At 38.6% G+C, this 25,667-nt stretch overlaps 1 protein-coding gene across 1 annotated transcript in view; it reads left to right on the forward strand.

The window, feature by feature from the left end:
* The window catches only part of ATG10 (autophagy related 10), a 262,172-nt gene extending 236,733 nt beyond the window's left edge, over positions 1-25,439 (forward strand). Inside the window, 3 exon segments of the mRNA XM_036279440.1 lie at positions 23,850-23,947; positions 24,608-24,723; positions 25,021-25,439. Coding sequence (XP_036135333.1) covers positions 23,850-23,947; positions 24,608-24,723; positions 25,021-25,232 — 426 coding nt within the window. The 3' untranslated portion in view covers positions 25,233-25,439.
* Positions 25,440-25,667: the final 228 nt, after the last annotated feature.

The raw sequence follows: 25,667 nt of genomic DNA on the forward strand, positions 1-25,667 counted from the left end.
TGACTTTATATATATTTAGAGGTGGTTCTTTTACACCTAAGGGTCACAAATTGCCAGGCTTGAGCATATGTGTTAACCCCTTGAATCATAGGCAAAAACCTGTGTGCATTATGTACTATTTTAAAGGCTTTGGATATTGAAAGGAGTCATGCTCTGCAAAAGATTAAGCCTTGCTTAATAAGCAATGGGTAATAAGGAATGATTTTGAGCAAGAGACTGATATAAAGTTGGTAATTGGGATGATGAATGAGGTATCCGTGCAGGGTGAGAGAGAGCAAAGGAAACCAGGTTGGGGGCTGTGTAGGCTGGAAGGAAAGAGTTGGCTGCGATAGCCCATGCATGGGACCAAGTGTCTTCCTGGAGAGGGAGGGAAAAGGGGGGTGTTTAAAAGAAAGCCATACTTTGAGGGATACTGACAAAATGTTTGTAGGGAAGATAGGGAAATGAGAGGCAGTGAAGTTAGAATCCGTTTCCAAAGAAATCAATCCCTCACCATTTATTTATTCAAGACTCTTGAGTCCTCACTTCACTGTAAGGTTTCATGTAAGGACTCTGTTTCTGTCCCAATGAGAGCTCAGACCTCCCTTGCAAGGCCGATTGGAAGGATTGGGGTGCCCCCCCCCCCATGTATGAAAAGCAAGGACATCAGTGAATTATAAGCTGCAAACTCACATGAATGCCAAGATTCAAATAGTTTCATTCACAATGATCTGGATTCAAATCTCTGGTTAAATTCGTGGAAGTAGAAATATCCAAATGTTTTGGGTGCTTCTGTTTTTGAAGGTATTGAGAAGACCAGTTGGGTAATTAAGCCCTTTTACTTTCTCGATGTCACATACTAGCAAGTGGAGAGATTTCAAATTTTTTTTATTTCAGGACTAGAGTACCTCCTTGTCTCAGTGCAAATTAGTTTGGGTTGATCATATTTAATGAGAAAATATTAGAATCTTGAAAAATAACATTTCATCTGACTGTACAGTTGAAAAAAAAAATATTTTACCTTACATGCAGGTAATACAGACATTTGGAGACCATCACATTAAGGGAATGTTCCCATTTACCCTGATCACCTGAGTCAGTAAGGAAAATGAACCTTCTGGGCTCTAGGTTAACCCCACCCAAACTGATTGCAGTTCAGCACATCTGGAAGGCAGAGGTCAAGAGGTAACTGTGGAAAGGCTACACTGTCTTCAGAGGTAAAAGTACTTAGCTTTTCAAGCAGATTTCAAGTCATTCCAGCTGCCACAAGTGGTCTCCAAAACAAAATGGCCTTGGCCCCATTACTGACAGCGAACATACTGTGCCAAAGCCACCAGTCAGGCTCTGCTGCTGTAGCCAACGCCAGATCCCTTTCAGACAGCCTGGTGCCTGCCTTCCTTGCCCTTGTTCACACAGCAGGTATATTAAGGAGCATCTTGTGCCTACCGGTGCTTGGATGGCTCTCTGGCGGTCTCTGCTGGTGAATATTATATATGCTTCTAGAGGAGACAGCCTAATACTAGACTCCATTTGAGCAAAGGCAAAAACAGACATTTGAACGTATATGCTAAATTTCTCTGGTGTGAACCAAAGTCTGATACTAACTTCTAGCTATAACTCAGAAGGATCACTATATCATTTGTATGTGATTGCAGTTCATCATATAGAGCAGCATCTTAGAGTGAGTTATTCATACAGTATTTAAGCATTTCCCTCCTCTCTCTTCCTCCCTCCCTCCTGACTCCCCCACCCCCACCCCCACCTCTACAGACACCAAAAAACTCACATTTCTCAAATGGTTCTTCTAACAGGCAATTTCTAAGATGTGTCTGTGTGCATGTCTGTATATAATCGTGTTGTTACTTTTTGATTTCCAGATCTGTATATTAAACCTCTTAATTATCACAGTTACAAATATGTATTTTAGCAACTTGCTACCTTGTACCAGTAAGTGAATTGGACATGCTGAGTTGTTATATACAGAGACCTGGGGTGTGTGCCTCAACACGTGCATTTCCACACTGCATGCTACTGGGAACCTGAGGGTTCTTTCCATACCTTTTCTTTTTAATTCTTGGTGGAGCATGTAGATTCAGTGACATAAACATCATCCATTAGTCAGTTCAGCCTTCTCTGAGGTATTAGTATTCTAAACAATCGTATTACCAAAGCATTATTTTGACACTTTATTAAAAGTCCTACAGCTCTAGCATCACTATCCACAAACACAGTTTTATGCAATTAGGGTTATAATGGAAGCTTTATTACAATGATATATAACTTGTATCATCCTAATAAAAGTTCCTGTACATAGCGATGCTTTAATAATGTTGTTTCTGTAACAGTGATTCCTTAGTAATGGAACTTCTCTCATGGCAACTTCATTATTAGGAAATGATTTCAGTAATAGAAATGCAAATAAAGATTTTGAGAGGAGCATTTTATGCATGGCTCTATTACCGACCTGAAGCTTTTCATGCACTATATCTAATCATTACAAACCTACTGTGTAGATTATAGTTATGCTTATTACTATCCTGTTACAGTTAAGAATTGTGTCCTTCCAAATTATTGAAATTAACTGCCATTTTAAAATAAAATTTAAGGGTTAAAATAATTTAAAATTTAATTAAATTTTGTTTCTGAAGCATTAAAAATGTTTCACAAACCTTTTCTAATTTTTATTGTATCAGAGATTGAGTGGACTGATAACATTCAAACTGGAGTATAAGTATGTATTCTTGGGTGTATATGAAGACTTCCCAAAGGATTTGTGGGCATGGAGAATTTTAAAGGAATTAGTTCCCGGACCTTACTTGCATATGTATCCTCTCATGAAATCTGTCTGCCTGAAAAGGCATTTGTGGCCAAGATTTTTTTTTCTCATCTCCCATTTTTGCCTTTCTCCCACTGTACAAAACAAAGGCATACCTCACACCCACCCCATCCCTTACCATGGCATATTGCTATGCCAGGGCATCAAGTCAAGGAGCAATTTGACACCCCCCTTATGTATCTCACTCCTACCCCAATCCATGTTTTTAAGAGTCAGGAAGTATAGGATAGTGGTTAAGGGCCTGGACTCTGGAGCCAGAGAGTCAGTGTGTGGATCTGCAAGCTTGAGGAGCCGTGTAGCTTTCTCAACCTTAGTGTCTGCATCTGTAAAAGGGGGTAATAATAACTGCAGGGTGTTGTGAAGATGAACTGGATTCCTACACATATATGAGAAAGGTATGCCCTGTACTATATACTAAATGATGCTAGTAACTCATGATTTTCAGTTTTATTGTTTTGGTCAACTGAGTGCTACTAATAATTATAATCACAATTAAAACATCTTGTTAACACTTAGAGCAAAATGGTCACAGAAAAGTTTGGAAAATAAATTTTTTTGTATATATATTTTTATTTACAAGAGTATGATCAATAAAAAGCTTTTAAGCATGAAATATACATTAGGGTGAAGTTCTTTGGAGAAGTGGAAACATAATAGTATTATTTTACATTGTAGGTATATGTAAACTAGTATGTATATTTAAAATTGTCAATATTTACAATACACTGGAAAATTACATCCTATGCAACTATTTAATAAAAAATTTTAGAGGTCAACTTATGTGCCTAGGGGTATATAAATATAGATATAGATACAGATATTTTTTAGATGTAGGTGTGTACAAGCAAAATGTGCAAAGATATTGGAATGAAATGATTTATAGAAGTAAAGATGTAAGTGAAATCATAAAATTGCCTTTAGAATTTCTTTTCTGAGTACTAGATATTAAGAATAATATCTTTTTTTATCAAGTTATAAAGCTACACAAAATTCTAGAATTCTTAGGCTCCCCTGGCAGAAAGTCAGTCCGACGCTGTGGGGACTAACGTGGCTGAGTACCTCCCGTGTCTGCTTCCTGGAGAAGGTGGTTGATTAGCAATATGCCCGGAGAGAGCCCTTGCCCTTCGGTGGGGAGCTGGCTTTGTCCTTTGATCTGTTCGTGGAAGGGGCCGTTGTGGAGTGGGTCCTGCCCTGAGCCAGAAGTGGGAAGGCTGCGCTGCTGGATGGGTGTTCTGAGAGGTTTACTGCAGGCTGGAGAAGGCAGCTGTCACTGCTGGAGGAGCACCAGCCAGCACAGGCAGGAATGAATGGGCCTCTTAAGAGGAACATGCTAGAAATGGCCTATTTTTCTACATGAAAAAATAAGAAATGTTGAAGAGAACGTATATGCCCTTGGGTGTGTTTTACTGCCGATTATATTTACATCAGTTTGACATGCACAGTTTTAGTTTCCATTCTTAATTCATGCCATGCCTCAAGATGAGAGTTTGGATGCCATTTTCGTGCTGGGCAGGTTTCATGTCAGCATATCCATACTTGTAACCATAATGAATATACAATTTTATGTGCTGGTTTTTACACTTAGCATTATTTTCCAGACCCTTGCCAACGAAAGTAGAGCTTTTTAAAGGAGTGATGTGGTTAAACTCTAGCCATGTTTGTACCAACCGGCAAAGAATCTGAGGAGCGCATGCATTTTAGTTAATGTGATGTTACGGTCTATTTTCGTGGCCCTTCGAGACCTCAGCACCAGCTTGTTGGAGACTTGGGTGGGTAATGCAGACCTGCTCTGGGAGGTTGGAGCCTTGGCTCGTCACCTCCTAAAAGTTGTTGACCCTGCCCCAGCCAATCTGGAAAAGCAGCGTCCAGGGACATACTGGGATTACACGCATTCGAGAGACTTACCCAGCCCCACTGTGAGCCCTAATCCTGCTCCATGTGTTCTCCGGCATCAAGTCAGGAGTTCTCTAGGGTTGCATCCCGCGGTCAAGTCAAAAGTGGCATATGTTCAGAGTCTTTATAGAGTTTGTGTGATGTTTTTGTGAAATATGTCATGGAAGGATCTAAATCTAACATGAAGACAGTGCTACTTACAACAGGGAGGGGCTAGTCAAGCAGTTTTTATTAGTGACAGTATAAATTAATTTGTTTGGGAGAAAAACACTGTAATATAGATTAACAGCCATCTAAATAGCCCTACTGTTTTTACTGATTCCTGAAATTTCATTCTATGGAAATAATCCATATAGTGTATGTATAGTCATACAAACTAGTTATAATAGTATAACACTGGAAAATTATTTAATTGTTTAACAGTGGAATAAGGATAAAAACATATTATGATATCATAACCTGATAGAAAGTTATAAGGATTATGCAAAATATAAGGCAGTATATATAAAATAATGTTAAGACAAAAGAGGAAAAATTGAGTTATATAGTCACTGTGTACATTACTATGACAGATAAGAAGGTGGGTAGATATAAAAAGAAGGGGGAAAAAATTAACCTTTAAGAGGAAGGAATAAAGAGAGCTCAAGGATGACCTAGTCTGAGGCAATCATGAAATGTACTGTGTTTGCTGGCCTGACGGGTCATAGGAAGAAAATAATCATGATCCCAGAGCTCAGGCTCTAAGCCAGAGTTCATTACCTAGGTCCATGTGGAAAGACTGTAACTTCTGCTACCGGTTTTCTTGATTGGTTTTAGACTCTTTGGTGGGTTCTAGACCTTCTTGTCTAGAAAATACTGAACTAGATCTAAACTATAAAAATCAGTTCTGAAAATTTCAACAGGAGTTTCTATGGAGAAATGGAAAAAAAAGAATTTTTTTCAGGAAATGGGATTAGAGTACACAGTTTTTATTCTGACATATTAGGTTGCTTACATCTTTAATAAAATATCTTTAAAATAAGAAATTTTAATTTTTGCCCATATATATTAGTTTATTCTTCTCTCTAATACTTGTTTGCAAAATACCAGGATATAACTATTGCCTTAAAAAATCTATGATTACATTTTTATGTAGAAAAGCATGGTTTCTTAATACTATATCTTGTTAGTAGTATTTGTGTTGCCTAGTTTCAAATTATTAGTAGTCTAAAAAGTGAGAGAAATATCTTATAGTAACTAAATTTTTATAGGTCAGATCTTTGCCTAACATTTTATTATTAGATGAGTAATAACAGATTTTGTAGTAGGTTTATCACATCCTTAGGAATTTTCTTCATGGAGTCTCTCTTGAGAGATAGCCTAAAGAGAAAAACTAGGGAAATCTGCTTCCGGGATTAAAAGGAATATTTTTATTATCAAAATTCGATAGGAAGCAAGAAGGAAATACATTACTGTTAGCTATAAACTGGGGTGCTTTTATTAGAAATTTACATTGATTATATATCTAAAGAGAAACATTATGGTATTTTAAAAAATCATCTTGAAAATTCATCTGTATGTTTTTCAGTTGATTTAAAATTCTATTTGGCACAATTCTGAAAAGTAATTATACTAAGAGACTGCTATTTTATTTTGTGTTGCTCATAAAATATCTTCCTGTGTGATAGTCGTCAGACATTAATACCTGGTTATCAATAAATTAGACTGGTTTGTGTGTTTGTTCTTGAAAACCCTTGACTTTTCTGATTGCTGACTCACCGCTCTGCTGTGCCCCAACATACCTCGCTCTAAAGGGGTGTCACTGTTTTAGTGAGTTTCAGAAATAGACTACTGAGACAACATGGTCACCATTGTGTAATGTAGTGAAGGAAAAAATAATAATTAATGCTTGGAAAGCACAAGCTCCCAATTGTTTTACGTTAAAACAACAATAGGATGAATAACGCCTTGGAGCTGTTCCACGCGGAAATCTGCACCTGTGTCGGCTGGCGTGGCGTGGTGGGGATCCTAATTCTGTTCCTGAGTCTCAGCTCCGTCCTTTCTGAGTGTCCTGACCTTGGATTAGCTACCCCTCTGAGAAAAAAGGGGGCGGAGACTCGATGAAGGTTTTTCTGTCTGGCCCCCTAACACTGAGGGCTCTGACTGGAGAGAGGAACCTGAGCACACCACTCATCAGGGTTTTTGTTTTTTGTTTTAAATGTGTGTTTCCACCAGAACAGAACATTTTAATAAAAACACTGATATGGAACATAACAAAGCTTTTAAACAGAGACTGAGAGTCCTTTTTCTTCATTTAAATCTATTTTATTTTTCTTTCTGTGCCGCTATATAAAATCTCATCAATATACAAAATCATTCTGAGTCTCAGATTTTCTCATTTTCTCTGGATGAGAGCTTTGATTAGCTTTTTACAAGTTCTTCATTAGTAATTGGCTTGCTTTTTTGGTGGTTTTTTTTGTTTTGTTTTGTTTTTGTTTTTGCTGTTGTGTCTAATAAGTTTATGTTCTATCAAAGAATTCTTTGAGGATGGTCTGAAATGTGCTACTCTGTGTTATGTTACAGAATATTATAATCCAATGCTTTGTATAAAATGTAACAAATAAGTCCTATTAAGAATTAAATGTTCATTTCTTCTTTTTGATGCTGGTGGCTGGGGTGGGTTGTTCAGTCTTATCATCATGCCTGACCTAGTTGGGCAGCCATTCCTGCTTAATTAATAGACATTTACATAAGCTCTTTTCCCCCCAGCAAGCTTTGTAGTGGTCTTGTTGGTTATCTCCTTTCACCCTGTGAAGTATCAGCAGTGCTATTTCCATTTTGCCTATCAAAATACAGAGAGATTAAATTATGTACAACAAATTGATAACTGAGTAAGTTTGGGAACTCAGAGCTCTGGCATGTTAATGGTGTTGCTTAAAGCAACAACCCATGTAGACTCTATGAATATATTCAAGCTCTGTTCTCTAATCCAGGAGTTAGAGTTGGGATTGTCAGAGTCCAGGGAAGGAGCCCTTTGTAGGTTTATGCAGCTGTGGGAGAATCTGTTTCTGGACTCCCTCGGGATCCATGAAAGGGAAGTTTTGTTAGCAGAGAAGATGGTGTCTGAAAACTATTGCTGTGATGTCTGTAATTTTTAATAAAAATTCTAGGAAGCCTGGTGGCTTCTGTGTAGCATATAAATTTAAAGAACTGTCCTGTTTTTATTTTAATTTCCATTCACATTTCCCTAAACCATTAGATTTTTATTTTTAATTAACCTGGACACAAAATGTCAACAGGTGCAGCTAGAGCAAAACATAGCTTCACTTGGTTCCTTGCCCATCCCGGAAACGAGGAGAAACTTGCTGACCTTTTTGGGTACTTAGGGGAGACTTTTATGTCTTTCCCACATTTCTTTTTTTTCTTAAAAATTTTCTCACTGTCTTTTTATCTGTCTCCTCACTCACTTATTAGGGATATAAATTAGTATTAGGGTATTTCTTCTTTCCCACTTGTCCCCCTGTCTTTTTCAAAAAAGGATTGGTAATACTTCAAACTTTGCTTCTGTGTCTTGGATAGGTGTTGACTATGTCTAGGGAATACTTGGATCTTACAGGGATTGCCTCAATCATTTAACAACACAAACAAAAATAAACAGTTTTTTCTTCTGCAACTTTACCAAACTTCTCAGTCTTACTTAGAACATGGGAGTCCGTGTGTCTCTGGCCTATTAAACTTGGAGTCGCTTCTTTCTGTCTTACGTCCTGCTGCCACGCTGTTCTCTTCCCCTGATCGGGTCCTGCCCATGCGTTAAGGTTGGACCAGGTTATCCTCAGGACGTCTTTGCTGCCCCCACCTCCTGCCAGTCAGAGTGACCTTTCTTTTCTCTGAATTCCCATATTCCTGGACTTGTACCTTTTGAGTGATCTGTTGTGAGTTTTGGTGATTTCTGTAAGCCTTGAGTTACAAAAGCCCTGGCAGAGCGTGGGGAGAGATGAGGAGAGGAGAGGAGATGTCCTATTCCGTGTGACTCATGGAAACATACGCCTGTCTGTCTGGTGTTTCTGACTACCGGTACGCACGCAGCACTGCAGAAACGGCACAGCTGCAACAAGGATTAGCTCTTAGGGTGAAGGTAGTAGTTGAGTTCCAGGCATCAGGCTCTCAGAGTATTATTCTATGCGTGGTCTTTCCAATCCGGGGTCCCAGGCCTGGCCACCTCTGTGTCGTAGCTTTCCCGTAGTGGACTGGAGAGCTCCTCTCTGGCCTCGGCACTTGTGGGCCTTCCTCGAACACCCTCCGTCTAGGTGGGAAGTATCTCATTCTTTCCTTGTGCACCATGGTCTCTACACTGTCTTCTCTCAGTGCGAGCTTCCCATACCTCCCGTCCAAACGTCAGGAAAACAATCCCTCCCATGGAGGGCATTTCTTTTGGCAGCTTTTCTTGTTCCTGGTCACAAGTCCTATTACTCGCCCCCACTCCCACCATCAGGGCAAGTAAAATCCATTCTCCCTGTGAATCTGCTTTTCCATTCTCTTCAGAAATCCTCTGGGAAAGAAAGTTAGTGGTGACAAAATTACTTGACTTTTGGAACTCTCTCCCTTAGAGAGTCAACCCAGGACTTTCAGTACTGGGGGAGCAGCCAGACTGTACACCCCAGAAGTTGAGGTAATGGGAAGTTGTTGGGTATATATTTCTAGTGCCAAAACTCAAATGTGAGCTCCGTGAGAGCAGTGTGTGCTCCTGTCTTGAGTGTGCTTATACCGCCAGTGCTCGGAGCAGCGCCTGGCACGTTGAACTTGCGCCATAAATATTTGATGAATAAATGAATGGGTGAGTGGCTGGAGAGATGGATGGATGCATGAGTAAAAAGCACATGAAGGAATAAAGGAGTGAGCTAAGTAGAAAGGCATGAGCATACTATATATTTTAGTAGTATTAGACTTGTTTCTTAGTGGGACATTGTGAGGGTAGGCTAACTCAGAATTAAAATATGCATCTTGCCCTGGCCGGTTTGGCTCAGCGGTTAGAGCGTCAGCCTGTGGTCCAGAGAGACCTGGGTTCGGTTCCCGCTAAGGGTTTGTACCTCAGTTGGAGTTTGTCCCCAGCCCTGGTTTGTCATGCCGGTGACAACCACGCGATGTGTCCCTTTCACATCAATGTTTCTCTCTCTCTTTCTCTCTCTCTCTCCCACTCTATCTGAACAAGAAATGGAAGAATGTCCTCGGGTGAGGATTAAAAAATAATAGTAATAAAATATGCATCTTGGTGCATCAATTTATTTAATGATAATGTAGGATGTTATTTTTGTGTGAAAACCAATAGACTTTAGAATATATTGCATCCTTGACATAAGGTTTTATGTAGAGACTTATTCCTAACCATGCTTTCAAACCCTCTCCTTTGCTCTTAGACACAATTTGGAAGAAATATTTGCAAAAACAGGTATTGACGTTTTTATCTCATCTGGGGACTCCTATAAAAGTACAAGAGGTATTGCCCCTTATATTCTGACACAGAGAAAGAATGTTTGTTTCTTTCATGTCCCCATAGTGGCATAGGAGACCATGGTATTTCTGCACAAATATTCTCTTTTGTGGAACAGGCTGCATGTGACAATAACAATTTATGTTGGCAGAGTAGGATGTCTTTGTCTATGCAGTAATTCCGCAAATATTTATTGAGTGCCTACTAAACGAAAGGCACAGTCCTGGATGCTGAGACTAAAACAGTAATCAGAATACTTCCCCTGCCCTCAAGAAAGTACAGTATGGCAGAGGGAGACTCCTGTAAAGTCAATGACCTGTACAGAACAGTGTGGAGGTAAGCTGTAGGTTTAAGCTTGGGGTGCAGTGGGAGCAGAGGGCGGGCACATGATGCAGGGTTGGGGTAAAAGAAAACTGAGATCTAGTATCTACCTCACAACATACACAGTTGTCACAGTATTACGGACTGGGTTCCCTGTGCTGTACCTGACATCCCCATGACTATTTTGTAACTGCCAATTTGATACTAGACTTATCAGGGGATCATTTTGTAAATTATGTAAATGTCTAACCATTATTCTGTACACCTGAAATTAATATTGAATGTCAACTATAAATGGAAAAAAAAAAAAAGGAAGCTGAGACCTGTGGGAGAAAAATGGGCATTGGTTGGTGAGGGAGTGTGGGAGGGCTTTCCAGGGAGACAGAATCATGTATGCAAAGGCCTGGAGGTAGGAAAAAGCAGTGTATTTGGAGAACAGCAAATAGTTTAATGGTAAGCTGTACATAAATATAAATAAATATCTAGTATTCTAATTCTGAATAGGATATTTCAAACATAAAAGTGATAAATTAAAAGAGAGAAAAAGTATAGATTTAAATATCTAATATTATATTCCATATTTAAATCATCATGAACAAATGTAAAGACAAATGAAAATCTGGAAACAAAAAATATTTTGAATATTTTAGCAACTTTTATGAGAGCAGGGGTTATCTGTTTATCTACCGCTATCTCACTAACATTTGACCAGGACATGGCTCACAATGATGGTGGAATGAATGAAAAGAATCAGTATCCTCAAAAGGTACTAAGGAAGTAATATAAATTAATTTTTTAAAAAACCTATAGTCAAGAAGACATGAACAGACATTTCACTGTGGAATCATCCCCGATCCTTTTTTTCTTCTCATGCAGCATATCAAATCCCTTAGCAAATCTTGTTGGCTCTACTTTCATAATAAATCCCAAACCTGACCATTCTCCCCCTGCCACACAACTATCACCTTGCACACAACACCATCCTATCGTGTCTGGGCTACTGCTTGCCTCCGAGCTGTACTTTCTGCTTCCCTGATGCCATTTTACAATGTCAAGAGTCATGTTTTTAAATGTAGACCAGAATATGTCACTTTGTACTTAAGAATCTTCTGGAATCTCTCCATCACACTATTCCCCTTCATTCCACCAGACCTCACTGCTTATCTTGCCATTCTGTGAACACTCCAAATACTTTCCCTCATTAGGGTCATAGGGTCTCAGCACTTCTTATTTCCAAGTTGGAAAAACTCATTTCCCAAAGAGTTACATGGCTTGCTGTTCACTTAGTCAGCCAGCTCTCTGCTCAAATACTACCTTTGTAAAGAGGCCTTCTCTCACCAATTTACCTAAAATAGTGTTTACCATCATTCTATATATATTTAAATTTTTTTCTCTTCCTCATTTGACCCTCTCAGACTTACTCTGTATAGAACATATTTTAAAAGAACATATGACTTGTAGACTAAACACAAGTCTACTCTCATATGAGTATGGAGTTGGAATCCCTCTTCTCCCCTCCTTGCTCCTAGCACCAGATGGAAGCATATGTAAACTTCTCTGGAAGGATGCACTTTTAATCCTAGGCTGCAAAGAATTACTGTATTTATAGTCCTACTAGTTGGTCACAATAAAAAATGTGCAGAATTCATAACAAGCTGTTAAGCATGAAGGCCAGCAAAAATACCAAACTGAAGTATCAGATCCTCACATTCAAATATTGATAATTTTTGGTGCAAAAATATAAAATAAATATGTTGAATATACTTTTAAGTGAAAGAAAGTATTGAACGTGTGATATAGGAAGAAGAGACTCTAAAAATGATATGGCAAATTTAAGAAATAATCAAATAGAACTTTTAGAAAGGAAAGTATATAATTAAAAGGCCTACACTAAAAAGTAGAAAAGATTTAAAAAAGCATTGATGTATTAGAAGTAGAATGTGAATAATTTATATACATTGTAGCAAAATTTGAGAAAAAGATGGACAACATAACAGGTTAAAAGATACAGGGAGAGAGGAGGACAAACACATGTCTAATAGGAGTTCCAGAAAAAGAAACTGAAGGACATGGTATTTAGATTCCGGAAGCTCAGTGAATCCCAAGTAGGATAAATTAAAAGAAATCCACACTTAGACACATTATAGTGAAACACCAAAGAGGAAGAGCTCTTAAAAGAAATGGCAATTAGACTGATAGTTGACTTCCACACAGAAAAATGGAAGACAGGAGAAAATGGGATAATATAATCAAAGTGCTAAGAGAACATAACTGTAACCTAAAATCTCACACCCACAAAACTTATTTTTCAAAAATGAGGGCAAAACAAAGCATTCATAATATGGGACCATTTACTAGGTACAGGTTTTCACTAAAGGGATATTCTGAAGGACATATTTCAACAATAAAGAAAATGATCCCAGAATAAATATCTGATACACAAGAAAAATTGGTAAACAAAAAGAATAGTAGGGGCCCTGGCCAGGTGGCTCAGTTGGTTGGAGTGTTATCCTGTACACCAAGAAGTTGCAAGTTCTAGTTTCAATCCTGGTTACAGTGTATAAAAGAGGTTACTTATTCATGTTTCTCTCTCACATGGATGTTTCTCTCTCTCTCTCTCTCTCTCTCTCTCTCTCTCTCTCCCTCTCTCTCTCCCTCTCCCTCTCTCTCTCCCTCTCCCTTCCTCTTTCCCTAAAATTAATAAAAACATATCCAGGGGGAGGGGGTTTAAAAGAAAAGAATAGTAAAGTGTGAGTGGATCTCAACAAATATTGAGTTACAAAATGCTGATAGTATCTAATTTATAGGGTTAAAAACAAAATATACAATTGAAGTACTGAATAACAACAGTACAGAAATTAAGAAGGACATCCTAAGGTACTTGTTTAGGAAAAAGGCAAAGACATTAAATAACTGTAGATTTTATTGAGCAAAACATTTACTTAAAAATTGTGGGATAACTACTAAAAGCTTAGAAATATAACATGTATTTTTCAATGAATTAAAAGAGAAAAAGCAATAAAAAAAAAAAAAAAAATGAGCCTACATTCAATCCAAAAGAAAGGAACAGAGGAGGAAAAAAAGGAAACCAAAAGAAGAAACATTAAAAGTAGAAGGAGTAAAAGGTCTCAAATAAGATGGAAGAAGGAAGTCAAATCACAAAGAACTATGACCTAAACACTTTGTTTAAGAGACAGATTGTAGCCAGACCAGTGTGGCTTAGTGGCTGGGTGTTGACCCATGCACCACGAGATTGTTGGTCTGATTCCTGGTCAGGACACATGCCCAGGTTGTGGGCCAAATCCCCAGTGAGGGGCATGCAGGAGGTGGCCAACTGATGTTCTCTCTCATCAATGTTTCTATCTCTCTATCCTTCTCCCTTCCTCTCTCTCTAAAAACCAATAAAGGAAAAATAAAAATTATAAAAAGAGAGACAGATTGTAAAGGTGGATTTCTTTTTAAATATCCATGTATTTTTTTTCACATGAAATACTTCAAACATAAGGACACAGAAAAATTGAAAGGCAAATAATTATTTTAAGTGCCTGAGGTAAATAGAAAGCAAGTGTGGCTATATAAGTATCAGATTAAAGTAATTTATTGGCAGAAAGTGTAATCAAAGAGGTGCAATTACTTCAAATTAAAGCTTCATTCTCTAGGAAGATAACAACTTTAGGATATATGAAGCAAAATGTGACAAACTGCAAGCAGAAATGGACAAATCAACTATCATAGGAGATATTTGATGTCTTAGAATTTGGAAAATCAAGCAGACAAGGACATAGATGATGTGGACAATTCAATTACTTTGCTGGATCTAGTGCCACGTGGACAGCACTGTAGCCAACAATTTTACATATTCTTTATGCATATTATTTTCAATACCCATGGAATATTTAAAAATTAAGAGCAACAAAATAAATCCAAACAAAATATATGGAGGGGACTAATAAAAATAAGTACAGATGATCAACAGACAACACATAGCAGGGAGTGGCACATACTGGACATTCAATAAATATCTGTTCAGTGAATAAAAAGCAACAGACAGCTACAAATGTGCATGTATAAAAGTCTGAAAGGAAATTCACCTGCTTTTATTCTGTTTTATTTTCCTATTTGCTGAATTCTCCATATGAATTGCTCTTATAATTTAATGAAAATAAATTACTTATAAATTTGAAAAAAAGATTTTTGAAGTGGTGGACTAGAGAGGATGAGAACCAAGGACTATCCTTGACACCAGCTCCTGTCAGTGGGGTGAGCAGGTGCAGTGTGAGAGTATCGGCTTTTGAGGTGCTTTGCCCCACTCTGCATGGATAACTTTAAACACAATCTCTTTGAACCTGTTCTCCAAAGTGGCAATAATAAAGCCTTCATCAAAGAATTAGTTGAATAGGTGACCCCATACAAAGTATTTAGTACCGTACCTCATAATGTAGATGCTCAGCAGCTATTTTCCTTCCCCTGCTTGAGGGGAGGGTGAGGGAGAGACCCCTCTCTGTTTCTAAAGAAGGTGCCCAGAGTGGAAGGCAAAGTTGATCAGTCTGGAATGTGCAGCTGGATAAAAGCTTAGTACGTGAAATGATATTTGTGCCCTCCTGGAGAGCCAAGAATATTAAGAAACGAACCAAGTAACTCATATTTAGTAGCGGTAAGAATGAAGGTGCAGTATTATCATTTCCTTGTGATAGTCATACCTAATAGTTATGAAACCAATTCTTAATATTCATGTCAGACTTATTTTATGGGACATTTAACCATTGCTAAATTAAATTTCATAAGAGAATGTGTCTATATAACTTCTCTGGAGTTACGGAGATAGAAATCTGACCCATCATTTCTATTTTCACGGAATACCATATAGCAGAACTTTGTTCCAATAGAAGTGTTTATTGAGTTGTAAGCCTAGCACAGTTCATTGGCTGCATGTATTTCCACACTGACATTTTTCTCAGAGCAGATTTGCATCAGTTCATTAGTACTGACAGCAGATGGTAGCACTTTCACACAAATTTACCTTCTGAATTGATCTAAGAAATGTCACTAAAAAGATCCTGACAGTTTTGATGTTCTTCCATTTCTGAGAATGGTATGTTAAACAAATAAGGTGTAGGATTTTAGACTTCTTTTGAGCTCCAGTCTGTAATTCCTAAATCAACTAATGACAGCTTTCATCCCTGATTCTGTCTGTCTGAGGGTGAAAGTAGAAAATACAGGTAATCTTGCCTGAGAGCATAAGCCTTAACAAATATCCATGGCAGAAAAATGGCATTTGGAGAATATTATCCAGATTGATTGTCTACACTGATCAAATGATTCAAATTATTTTAAAATTATCTATCTTACTTTGAATACAAATTGTTTGGCTTGCAGGGTCAGCTGACTGAGAGAGACTGAAAAAAAATATTGACTCAGGTTGCAAAGCTGATCCTGTCACTGCTGCAGCATTGAGATGTCCATATGATTAATCACATTTTAAAATTATAGATCCTTTGCCTTTAGTTAGGGTTAAGTCATTATCAAATTAGAAGACAAGAAGACTTAATATTTGATAAATGGATGAATGAGGGAATATATGAATTCTAATCACATCAGGAAAACTTATATTTTTCTACATTATGTAACCATTATTATATTATTAATAACTCAAAGCCTATATTCAATAGTCGTATGCATTTTGAAACAGGATTTATTTTGAGTATTTAAATAATAATTTTCTATCTGTATTTGAAGACTAACTAGCGAATTATTTGGTTAATTTGCCACAACGAAGAAAAGCTGATACACTTGAGAAAGCATTGAATGTTGACTATACAGTTTAACCATGTCATTAATTATGGATTCATTTGACATATTGCTAGAAGAGTGGACATGATTAAAAACACACTTAAAGGATTTATTTGACAACAAGAGGAAGCTTTGGAATTCCAGTTCTCTTAAAAATAACACCCGTACTAACATCCTAACAATAGGAACACAAGTTAATACTGACTTAAATTAGCTAAAATATAGCAACTTTGTTCAGTGTATTTTCATTACTCCTTTCTTTGTGCTATTATTGTCATCTATATTACATATATGTTATAAGCCCAATACTACAGTATTATAATTTTTGCTTATATAATTTTATGTCTATTAAAGTAATTAAGAGAAAAAATACTTAACTCCTTTGTATTTACCAATTATGATGCTTTTTATATTTTCCTATGGATTTAAGTTACCCTGTGGTATTAATGCCTGAAGGAATTCCTTTAGTATATCTTGTAAAGGAGGTCTACTAGCAAGGAATTCTCAGTCTGTTTCCCTGGGAATGTACTTATATTACCTTCATTTTTTGAGGGATAGTTTTGATGGATAAAGAATTCTTGATTGACAGCTCTGGGGTTTTGGTTTTATTTTCACTAGAACTTTGAGTATGTCCTTCTGCTGCCCTCTGAACTGATAAGAAACCAGCCATTATTGCAGTTATTTCTCTTTATATGATGAGTCCTCTCCCTCTTAAGCCCTTAAGATTTCCTCCTGTCTGACGTTCAGTCTTTAGACTATGATGCATCTACTTGTGGCTCTCTTTGTGTTTCTACTTAGGGTTTATTGTGCTTCTTGTATCTGTAGATTACATTTTTAAAATAAAAGTTTAGAAGTTTTCAGATGATACGTTTTCTAAATATACTGCCTGCCCCCTTCTATTTCTCCTCTTCTCCTAAATACCTATTACGCGTATACTGGTATGCTTGGTACTGTCCCACAGCTCTCCGGGACTCTGTTCCTTTTTCTTTTTCTTCTTTCCTGCAGAATGAATAATTTGTTAATGTATATTCAAATCCTCTCATTCTTTTTACTGCCATGTCATATCTACTCTTGAATCCATCTAAGTGAATTTTTTATTTCTGTGTTATTCTTTTTAACTCTAGAATTTCCATTTGGTTCTTTTCTTTATTTTTTAAATATTTTTTCTTTATTGATTTTAGGGAGAGAGGAGGGGACAGGGAGAGAGAGATAGACACACCAATGAGAGAGAACATCAACTGGCTGCCTCCTGCATGTCCCCCACCAGGGACTGGGCCCACAACCTGGGCATATGCCCTGACCAGGAATTGAACCGGTGACCTCTTGGTACATGAGTTGATGCTCAACCAGTGAGCCACACCAGCTGGGCCCTTTTGGTTCTTTTCATAGTTGGTATTCATTGATTGAGATTACCTTTTTGCAGAGTCATTGTCGTAATTTTTATCTTTTAACTCTTTAAATAGTTTTCTTTCATTTGTAAAACATATTTAGAATAGCTGTTTTGAATTCTTTGTAAATCCAATATCTGGGCCCATTCAGAGATAATTTTTTTTTTAATGTATTGGTTTTGGGTGTACAGGTTAGTGGTTAGACAATCATATACTTTACGCAGTGTTCCCCTTGATATTTCCAGCACTCCAACTAGCACTACACGTAGTTATCACAATATTATTGACTGTATTTCCTATCCTTTGCTTACTTTCCCATGACTATTTTAATAATGACTTTTTTCTTTAGTATGCTTCACACCTTTCTGTTTCTTTGCATGTCTCAAATTTCTTTGAAAGCTAGATAGTTTAGATAATATATTATAGCAATTCTGGATTCCAATATGTTCCTCTGGGGGTTGTCTTTTAGTTTTTGTTGCTATTTTGTTTGTTTGTTTCAGTAACTTCCTAGGATTTATCTGCAGAAGTTGCCTCTCTGTAAGTGTGGTCATTGATGTCTTGGCTATTTTTTATTCTTATTTTCATGTTTTATCCTGACTTCCTTGGGGTCACCCAGCTTTGTCTACTTAGCTTGCTGGTTGGCCAGTCATTGGACAGAGATTGTGCTCAGGTACCTAAATCCTGTAAGCCTTCCATTCTTTATTGATGGATGTTTTGGGGAGTTGGGAGCTTGCTCAGAATTCAGTTAATGTTCAAGTTCGTGTCAGCTTTTACTTTCCCTCAGGCCTTCTCGTATCTCCCCTGCACATGTGTGTAGCTCCCCATCAGCCAGGGACACCTGGAGAACTTGCCTAGCCCTTCTACAACTGCCTTCTCTCCAGAATCTCCCCATTAAATTTCTGGCTGGTCTGCTGCTGGCCTCAACTGGGATTGCAACATCTGGTGAGCAGAGCTGTGGTTTCAACTTTTCATTTAGTACTGGGTTTGCTATTTATTTCGCCAGCATCACTGGGCAGTAGTTTCTGCTGTCTGTTGGAAATCAGGTCCAGCTGCCCAGCAGCCCAGCCAGTGGTTCTCATGGCCAGCTCCACTCTGGTAAAGTTTACCTGGTGATGGAGCAGGTGGAGGTAGGAGGGGATATGGAGGTATTTCTAGGCCACAAGGCTGCAGACTCTCTGTGTCTAACTTGAAGTGCAAGCTGCCTTTTATAAATTAAATACTTTTCAAATTTTTTATTTGCCTTTGGTTGATTCTCACAGCCTGGAATTTTTTTTTTTTTTTTTTGGCAGTTTTTTTTTTTTTTTTCCAGTTTTATACTTGTTTTTCAGGGAGAAGCTTTGCTGACCTCTACATTCTGCTACAGTTGGAATTCTACTCCTATTGTTATCTATTTATAAACTATTCTTAAGAGATTATACAAATACGCCTTATTATGATTCCTATTTTAAGTGGATAACCATATAGCTTGGCTTTTTAAAGCCAAAAGTATTTTTCCAAAACAGTATAATTTAAAATCCAAGTTAAACTTTTGATTTTTAAAGACAGTTATTCATGTCAATATATTCTGTCTAATTATACGGATATAAGTTCTCAATAGAGTAAATGGTAAAATAATTTGTGCTTTTTTTCTCAGGTGACGAAATATGCATTAAAGAAATGTCCAAGCTGTTCTATAAGCTCTTCTAAGGCATGAAAGTCTCTATTATTCAAAACGGTGTTTCACACAAGCATTGCCATGCATCTGATTTTGTTAGAACATCACCTTAAATGCCAATATGACTTTATCTTGTTTGAGAGAAAATGTGTATTACAATGTTGTAGATTACTGAAGTGTTTTTGAAGTGCCTGAGCTCTTATTTTAATTTAAATTTATTTAAATTATTTTTCATTGCTTTTTTCTTGAATATCAATATAGTGATAGTTCTAGTTGTCATAAATGTAAACTTAGACTTTTTTTTACTAAGATTTCTTTCGTTATAATTAGTTGTCAAATGTTCCTGAACATTTAGCCATTAGTCAGTAATATTTTTACCATCCTGCATAATTGCAGGAGATTCCTGTTCTTAGATATTGAAATTGGGCTCTGTTATAGGGCTTCATAGATCTGATTCTGGATGTCTGGGTGCTATTCTCCTTGTCTGTTTATATATCAACACATTAAATAAGAATAGCCAAGTAAGTGCTTATTATATGTCAGAACACTTTTCTGGCATTTTCACATTGAAGGATAATAATCAATCTGTGAAGTAGATGCTAATTCCAGTTATCAGATGAGGAAATGGAAACTTTAAACAACCGTTTAAAGGAGTTTGCCCAAAAGTTCATAGCTACCAAGTAATGGAGCAGAACTTGGCTGCAAACAGTCGAAACTGCAGAGGCCAAATCTTTTCTTATCTACTCGCTATATGGACTGAGCAAAAGCAGACGTGTGACAGTGACGTCCACGTTTTCACTAAGCAGCATCAACGAGCAGGCTGGCGTGACGTGGGCCTGCACCTGCTTAGGAAGTGGTTACCTGCACCATGAGCGTGCGTGCGTCTCTCGGATGGTGTCATACTCTGATGCGGTTCTTTTTGAGGTCTTGTGAAGGTCAGGCCATAGGCTTGGAAGGAAGAAGCAAGGTCTTCACTCTATGACAAAGCCATTCCTCATGACAGTCACCAAGTCCTCAGGAAAACTGAAGTGTGACATGTTAAAATTCTTGGAGGTCACTTTCGGGCAGTGGCTGTGAAGGCGTCCATCCACCAGCCACCATCTCTTTCCCGTGTGCCACATGCGCATGGGATCCCCAGTACTGTAACACCTGGATCGTCAGGAGCCCTGCTGCGTTGGGTGTTTACAAGCTTCAGTGTTCCCAAGCTTTCACTAGTCTTATTTGCTTCAGCCATGGGCTTGGACTTGAGTGTTTAAAGCTGCAGGAGTCCCCTGAGCATGAAGTGGCCATGATAATCTTCCAGGGATGCTGAGGGGGAGGGAGTCCTGAAGAGGAGTGGGGGCTGGGGGGTTGAGCTGACTCTCCTCTAGGCCCCTTTCCATCTAATGCCATCCTTGGAGGTCTAGGTTTCATTTTATTAAAGAGGGCAACGTGTCTTCTCATCAGTAAGATCTGGTTGCAGCTCTTTATTGCTTTCTGTTGGTTACTACATAGTAATCCAGAAAGAATTTACACTCAGTGTGGCTGTTTTAAATCTCAACCTTCCAACAGTATTTATTTTAGTCCAGGATAATCCTAAAATCCTTTTGCATTTTCTATGCACATTTCCTGTGCTCATTCTCTTTTACAGTCTCCTGTGTTCAACATTCTGTCTCCAGACCTCTGCATGGTAATTTTTTTCTTGTCATTCTGATCTCTGTTTAAATATCACTTCTTCAATAAGGCCTTCCTTTTTGCCAAATTGAAACATCATCACGGTCCCTCCAGAATCATATTACCCTGTTTTATTTCTTTCATAGCACTTATTATTATCTGGATTATCTTGTTATTTATTTGTTCCTTGTGTTATTGTCTGTCTCCTGCAGTGGAATGTAAGGTCCATGGGATCAGGGGCGTTGCTTGTCTTTGAGACACAGTGATCTCTATGACTATATCCAGAACTGTTCCTGGCACATACATAAGAGATGATCACTAGACACTTAAACTAATAAATATTAGTGCAAGGCAGGTAAGGGAAGCCAGAATCAAGTTGGACAGGAGGACTTGCTGTAGGCCTAACACATCTGGGCTGTGACCCCGGGTCGAGCTAGGGGCGGGAATAAGGGCCAAGGAGAGAGCTGAGAGAGGGAGCACAGGCTGTGCCCTAAGAACCAGGCTACTGCACAGAGACAGCTGGAGGGGGCTCCGGGGGAGTCACAACACCAACCCACACCCAGTGGATAGCTTAACCCTCAGCACACATATATACCCCCAAATTCCCACACCCAGTGTCTCCAGTTCAAGATGAACTGCCCCTCCCATTCCTTGTGAGTGGGTGTGTACACATCCACACAGGCACGGATGTTTTGGGGTTGGTGAGTGGAGGCGGCAGGGACAACCACAAATCATTCTTCCCGTGGATGACTCTGAGTTCAGCTTCTCCCTGGACTGGCCGAGGAGAGAAGAAGCCAGAAGTTAGGCAGCCCCTAGTCCAAATCCAGCCTACAGGCTTGTTTCATTTGGCCCATAATACGTTTTTGTTTTTGTTTTCAGTTGTGCCAACATTTAAATGTAGGAGGTTTTGCACACAGATCTGGGTGTCTGGGTTATTTTGACAAATGGGAAGGCCTGGCTCGTTGCTCTCCCACCCCCACAGCCCAGCCTGCGCGTTGAACTGGCCTCGTTCCTTCTGGTCACCTGCCTGCTCTTCGTAGGCATTTGTCTTAGTCTCTTTGGGATGCTAACAAAATACCACAGACTGGCTACTTTATAAACAACAGAAATGCATTTCTCACAGTTCTGAAGACCCGACATCGGAGACAGACCAGGGTGCTAGCCCTTTCTCCTGAGTACCCTCCTCGGGGTTACAGGCCTCTCCGTGTGTCTTCATGTGGTGGAAAGGAGCACGTCTGTTCTCGGAAGCCTATTTTTTTTTTAAAAGTCTTACTTATTAAAGTATAGGTAACACATCATATTATGTTAGTTTCAGGTGTACAACATAGTGGTTTAACATCTATATACCATACAATGTGACCACCACAGTAAGTCTTAGTAACCATCTGTCACTATACAAAATTTTCATATTATTGACTACTTTCCCTGTGCTGTACATGACTTTCTCCTGACTTAGTTATTTTATAAATGAAAGTTTGTACCTCTTATCCCCCTTCACCCCCACCGCCTCCCCTTTGGCAACCATCAGTTTGTTCTCTGTATCTTTTTCTGTTTGTTTGTTTGTTTTCTCATGTGTTTTTTTCCCAAAGATTTTACATATAAATGAAATCACACCTCTGTGTTCATTAAAGCATTATTTACAATAGCCAACTTATATAAACAACCTAGGTGTCCATCGATAGATGAATGGATAAAGAAGAGGTGGTATATATAATGGAATATTACTTGGCCATAAAAAAGAATGGGATATTGCCATTTGTGACAACATGGATGGACCTAGAGGATATTATAATAAGTGGAATAAGTTAGATAAAAATAAATACTGAATGGAGCCTCTTTTATAAGGTCCTTAATCTCATTCCTGAGGGCTCTACCTTCCTAACCTAATTGCCTCCCAAAGGCTCCACCCCCTAATACCATAACACTGGGCATTAGGATTTCAACATATGAAATTTGGGAGGCACAAACATTCATTGCATAGCAGTATTTGAATTTGCAGTCTCTGGCATAATGTTTAATCCACAATGTAAATGCTTGGAAAATTTATTATCAGTAACTCTTTCCATGTTGGTAGAATTTGTGCAGAGATCATTCATTGCATAGGAACCTTCTAGGGCTCCTCACTGCTTGCCAAATGGTGTCCACATCCTTAACCCGGCAGCGGTCTCACCTGCACCCTCTATACAGTGGTTCTTGGATAAAGGCGGTAGAGCTCCACTGTATGGACTTCTACCCTATAGAAACAGCCCTATAAGCTTGGGAGAGACAGAAGGAGAGAAACAGAGAGACTCATAGAGAGAGACAGACTTAAACAATGTAGATCAACTTAAACAATGCCTTTCTCCCCACACCCATTCTACCCACAGAACATGTGCCCACTGGCACTGGATGCAGTTAAGCCTGAAACAATGAACATGTTTACAACATTTATGTAAAAAAAAAAGTGTGAGTGATTTTGGTCCCCTTACCACTAAGGAATGAAATACATTGTTGAGATGGTCAGGCTAACGGGGCTTTCCAGATATCCTCGAGGGAAAACTGAAGAACCGTTAAAGACCAAAGGGAGCATTCTCTGACAGAGAGTTAGGAGAAACCGATCCAACTATTCTCCAGTTTGTACTATGTAAACAGTCATGTGCTCTCCTATAATCGACCACACTCCTCCATCAATGAGTAACTCCATCTCACACCAACTTCTCCTGTTTGAATTATGAATTACATTTCAAACCTGAAATCCAGCTGTATCTTCATTTAATAACTTGGAATTCAAAGGAAACCTTTATTTTAAAGGGATAAACCAGATTATGTATTTTAATTTTTTCAAAGTAACTCACACTGACCATCCTGCACCCACCCTGACTCTTGCAGGAGCACCCCATACTCGGGCAACCCTTCTTTGTACTTCACCCCTGCAAGACGGATGAATTCCTGACTCCCGTGTTAAAGAATTCTCAAAAAATCAATAGGTAAGAAACACCATCAAGATACATTGGCTTTAACTCTTATTTTAAAAGTGTAAATCTTTTTATGTGACTCTGGAAGCTAAGCTAAAAAAGAAATATTCTTCGTAATAATAATAATGGCTAACATTTATTGATTTTTACTGTGTGCTAGGCTCTGTTCTATTCTAGATGTATTAATGCATTGGATTTTTATAACGCCCCTATGAGCTGAGTTCTATTATTTTACGCAGTTTACAGAGGAGAAAGCTAAGGCAAAGAAGGGTTAAATGATTCGGCCAAGGTCACAAAGCTAGTTAAGTGGTGGAACTGGGATTTGGAAATTGAAAAAACAGGCATTTTGCCTTAGAGAATGCTCTTCATCACCACATGCTACTGCCTTAGCAAATGCTATCAATTTTAAGTGTAAAATTAGAATCATCAAGGGGAGTCTCGAGTCCCAGTGCCTTGAACCACCTCAGTGAGGGATACTCACAGCTTTTTGGGGAGCTTGAGTCCTTGCCAAGCAATGGGGCTGGCATTTGGAAATGCGGGAATTGCAAGTGGTGGGCGCGTACCTTTGAAGAAAGCCTTGTTTTCTTTAATTATCGATAACTGATTTTCTATCATTCATCCAAACGACAGTGGAAACGTTAGACTTGCCTGTATTTTTCACTTGTTTCCCAGGCCCGTCAACTACGTCACGTCTTGGCTGAGCATTGTAGGGCCCGTGGTTGGGCTTCACCTGCCTCTGAGTTACGCCAGAGCCGCCTCTCAGGATGAGTGAAATGTCGACGGACGAGGTACAAAGCCTGGGCTGCATGTTTGCTCTTACAAAGATCCCGGTGTCAAATAGATACATTGTCCCTGCTGGCCCCACCATATGTGACATTTGCTTTCATGTTTTAGGCTGATCACTGATGTGTTTCTTAGAATTTTCCAACCAACCAGCACCCAATTATTGAGGAAGCATTTTACTTAGCTATAAGTGACACCCGCAACAGAGGACTGGGTGGGTTTATTTTATTTTAGAATTGATAGTCTTGAAGTAAATAACCTCCCTTTATTCTCTTGGCTTTTGTTTTGTTCTTGCTCTTCAGATTCTTCTGTTGAGCCAAAGAGCTTAGACGTTGCAGCAGGAAGAACACGGGAGTTTAAGTGGCTGACCCTGACTTTAATGGCACCCGTGCCGCGAGTTTTCAGCTCACCAAGATTTCGACATGGATTTCTTTTTCCCTTGGAAGCAAATGTCTGCAGCAACCGATATACCATATATTCAGAAGAAACACCTCAAAGACACAAATCAATATAAGTAGCAAAAACTGAATGTAACTCGATAATATAAATGCTGACATCATTAGGGCATTTTCACGTTGTTCTTTCGTGTCTCAGACGTGTTTTCTTCATCTTTCGTATGAGAACAAACTACCTCAATAGGGTTACTGTGAGAACCATGTGAGATCATCAGTACATGGAAAAATATTGTAAAGGGTTATACAAATACTCATTAAATGCCCTCCTTCCTGACACTGGATTGTTATTCACCCGGTCTACCGGTGAGTTTACTAGCCAATAAGGCAGTAAGAGGAACCTAATCTGGAAGAATTTGTGGTTGGCAGTTACTTGTTTCGTAACTAAGAGAGACATGTACTTGGCTCTTTAGAGCGTCTAGTTTAGTGTCTGTTGGTGAGGGACGCGCTTTGGAATCACCTGAGGCTGTCTCAAAGCACAGGTGCTGGCCATCACC

The sequence above is a fragment of the Molossus molossus genome, unplaced genomic scaffold (genome assembly GCF_014108415.1).
Source record: "Molossus molossus isolate mMolMol1 unplaced genomic scaffold, mMolMol1.p scaffold_m16_p_3, whole genome shotgun sequence".
NCBI classification, from domain to species: Eukaryota; Metazoa; Chordata; class Mammalia; order Chiroptera; family Molossidae; genus Molossus; species Molossus molossus.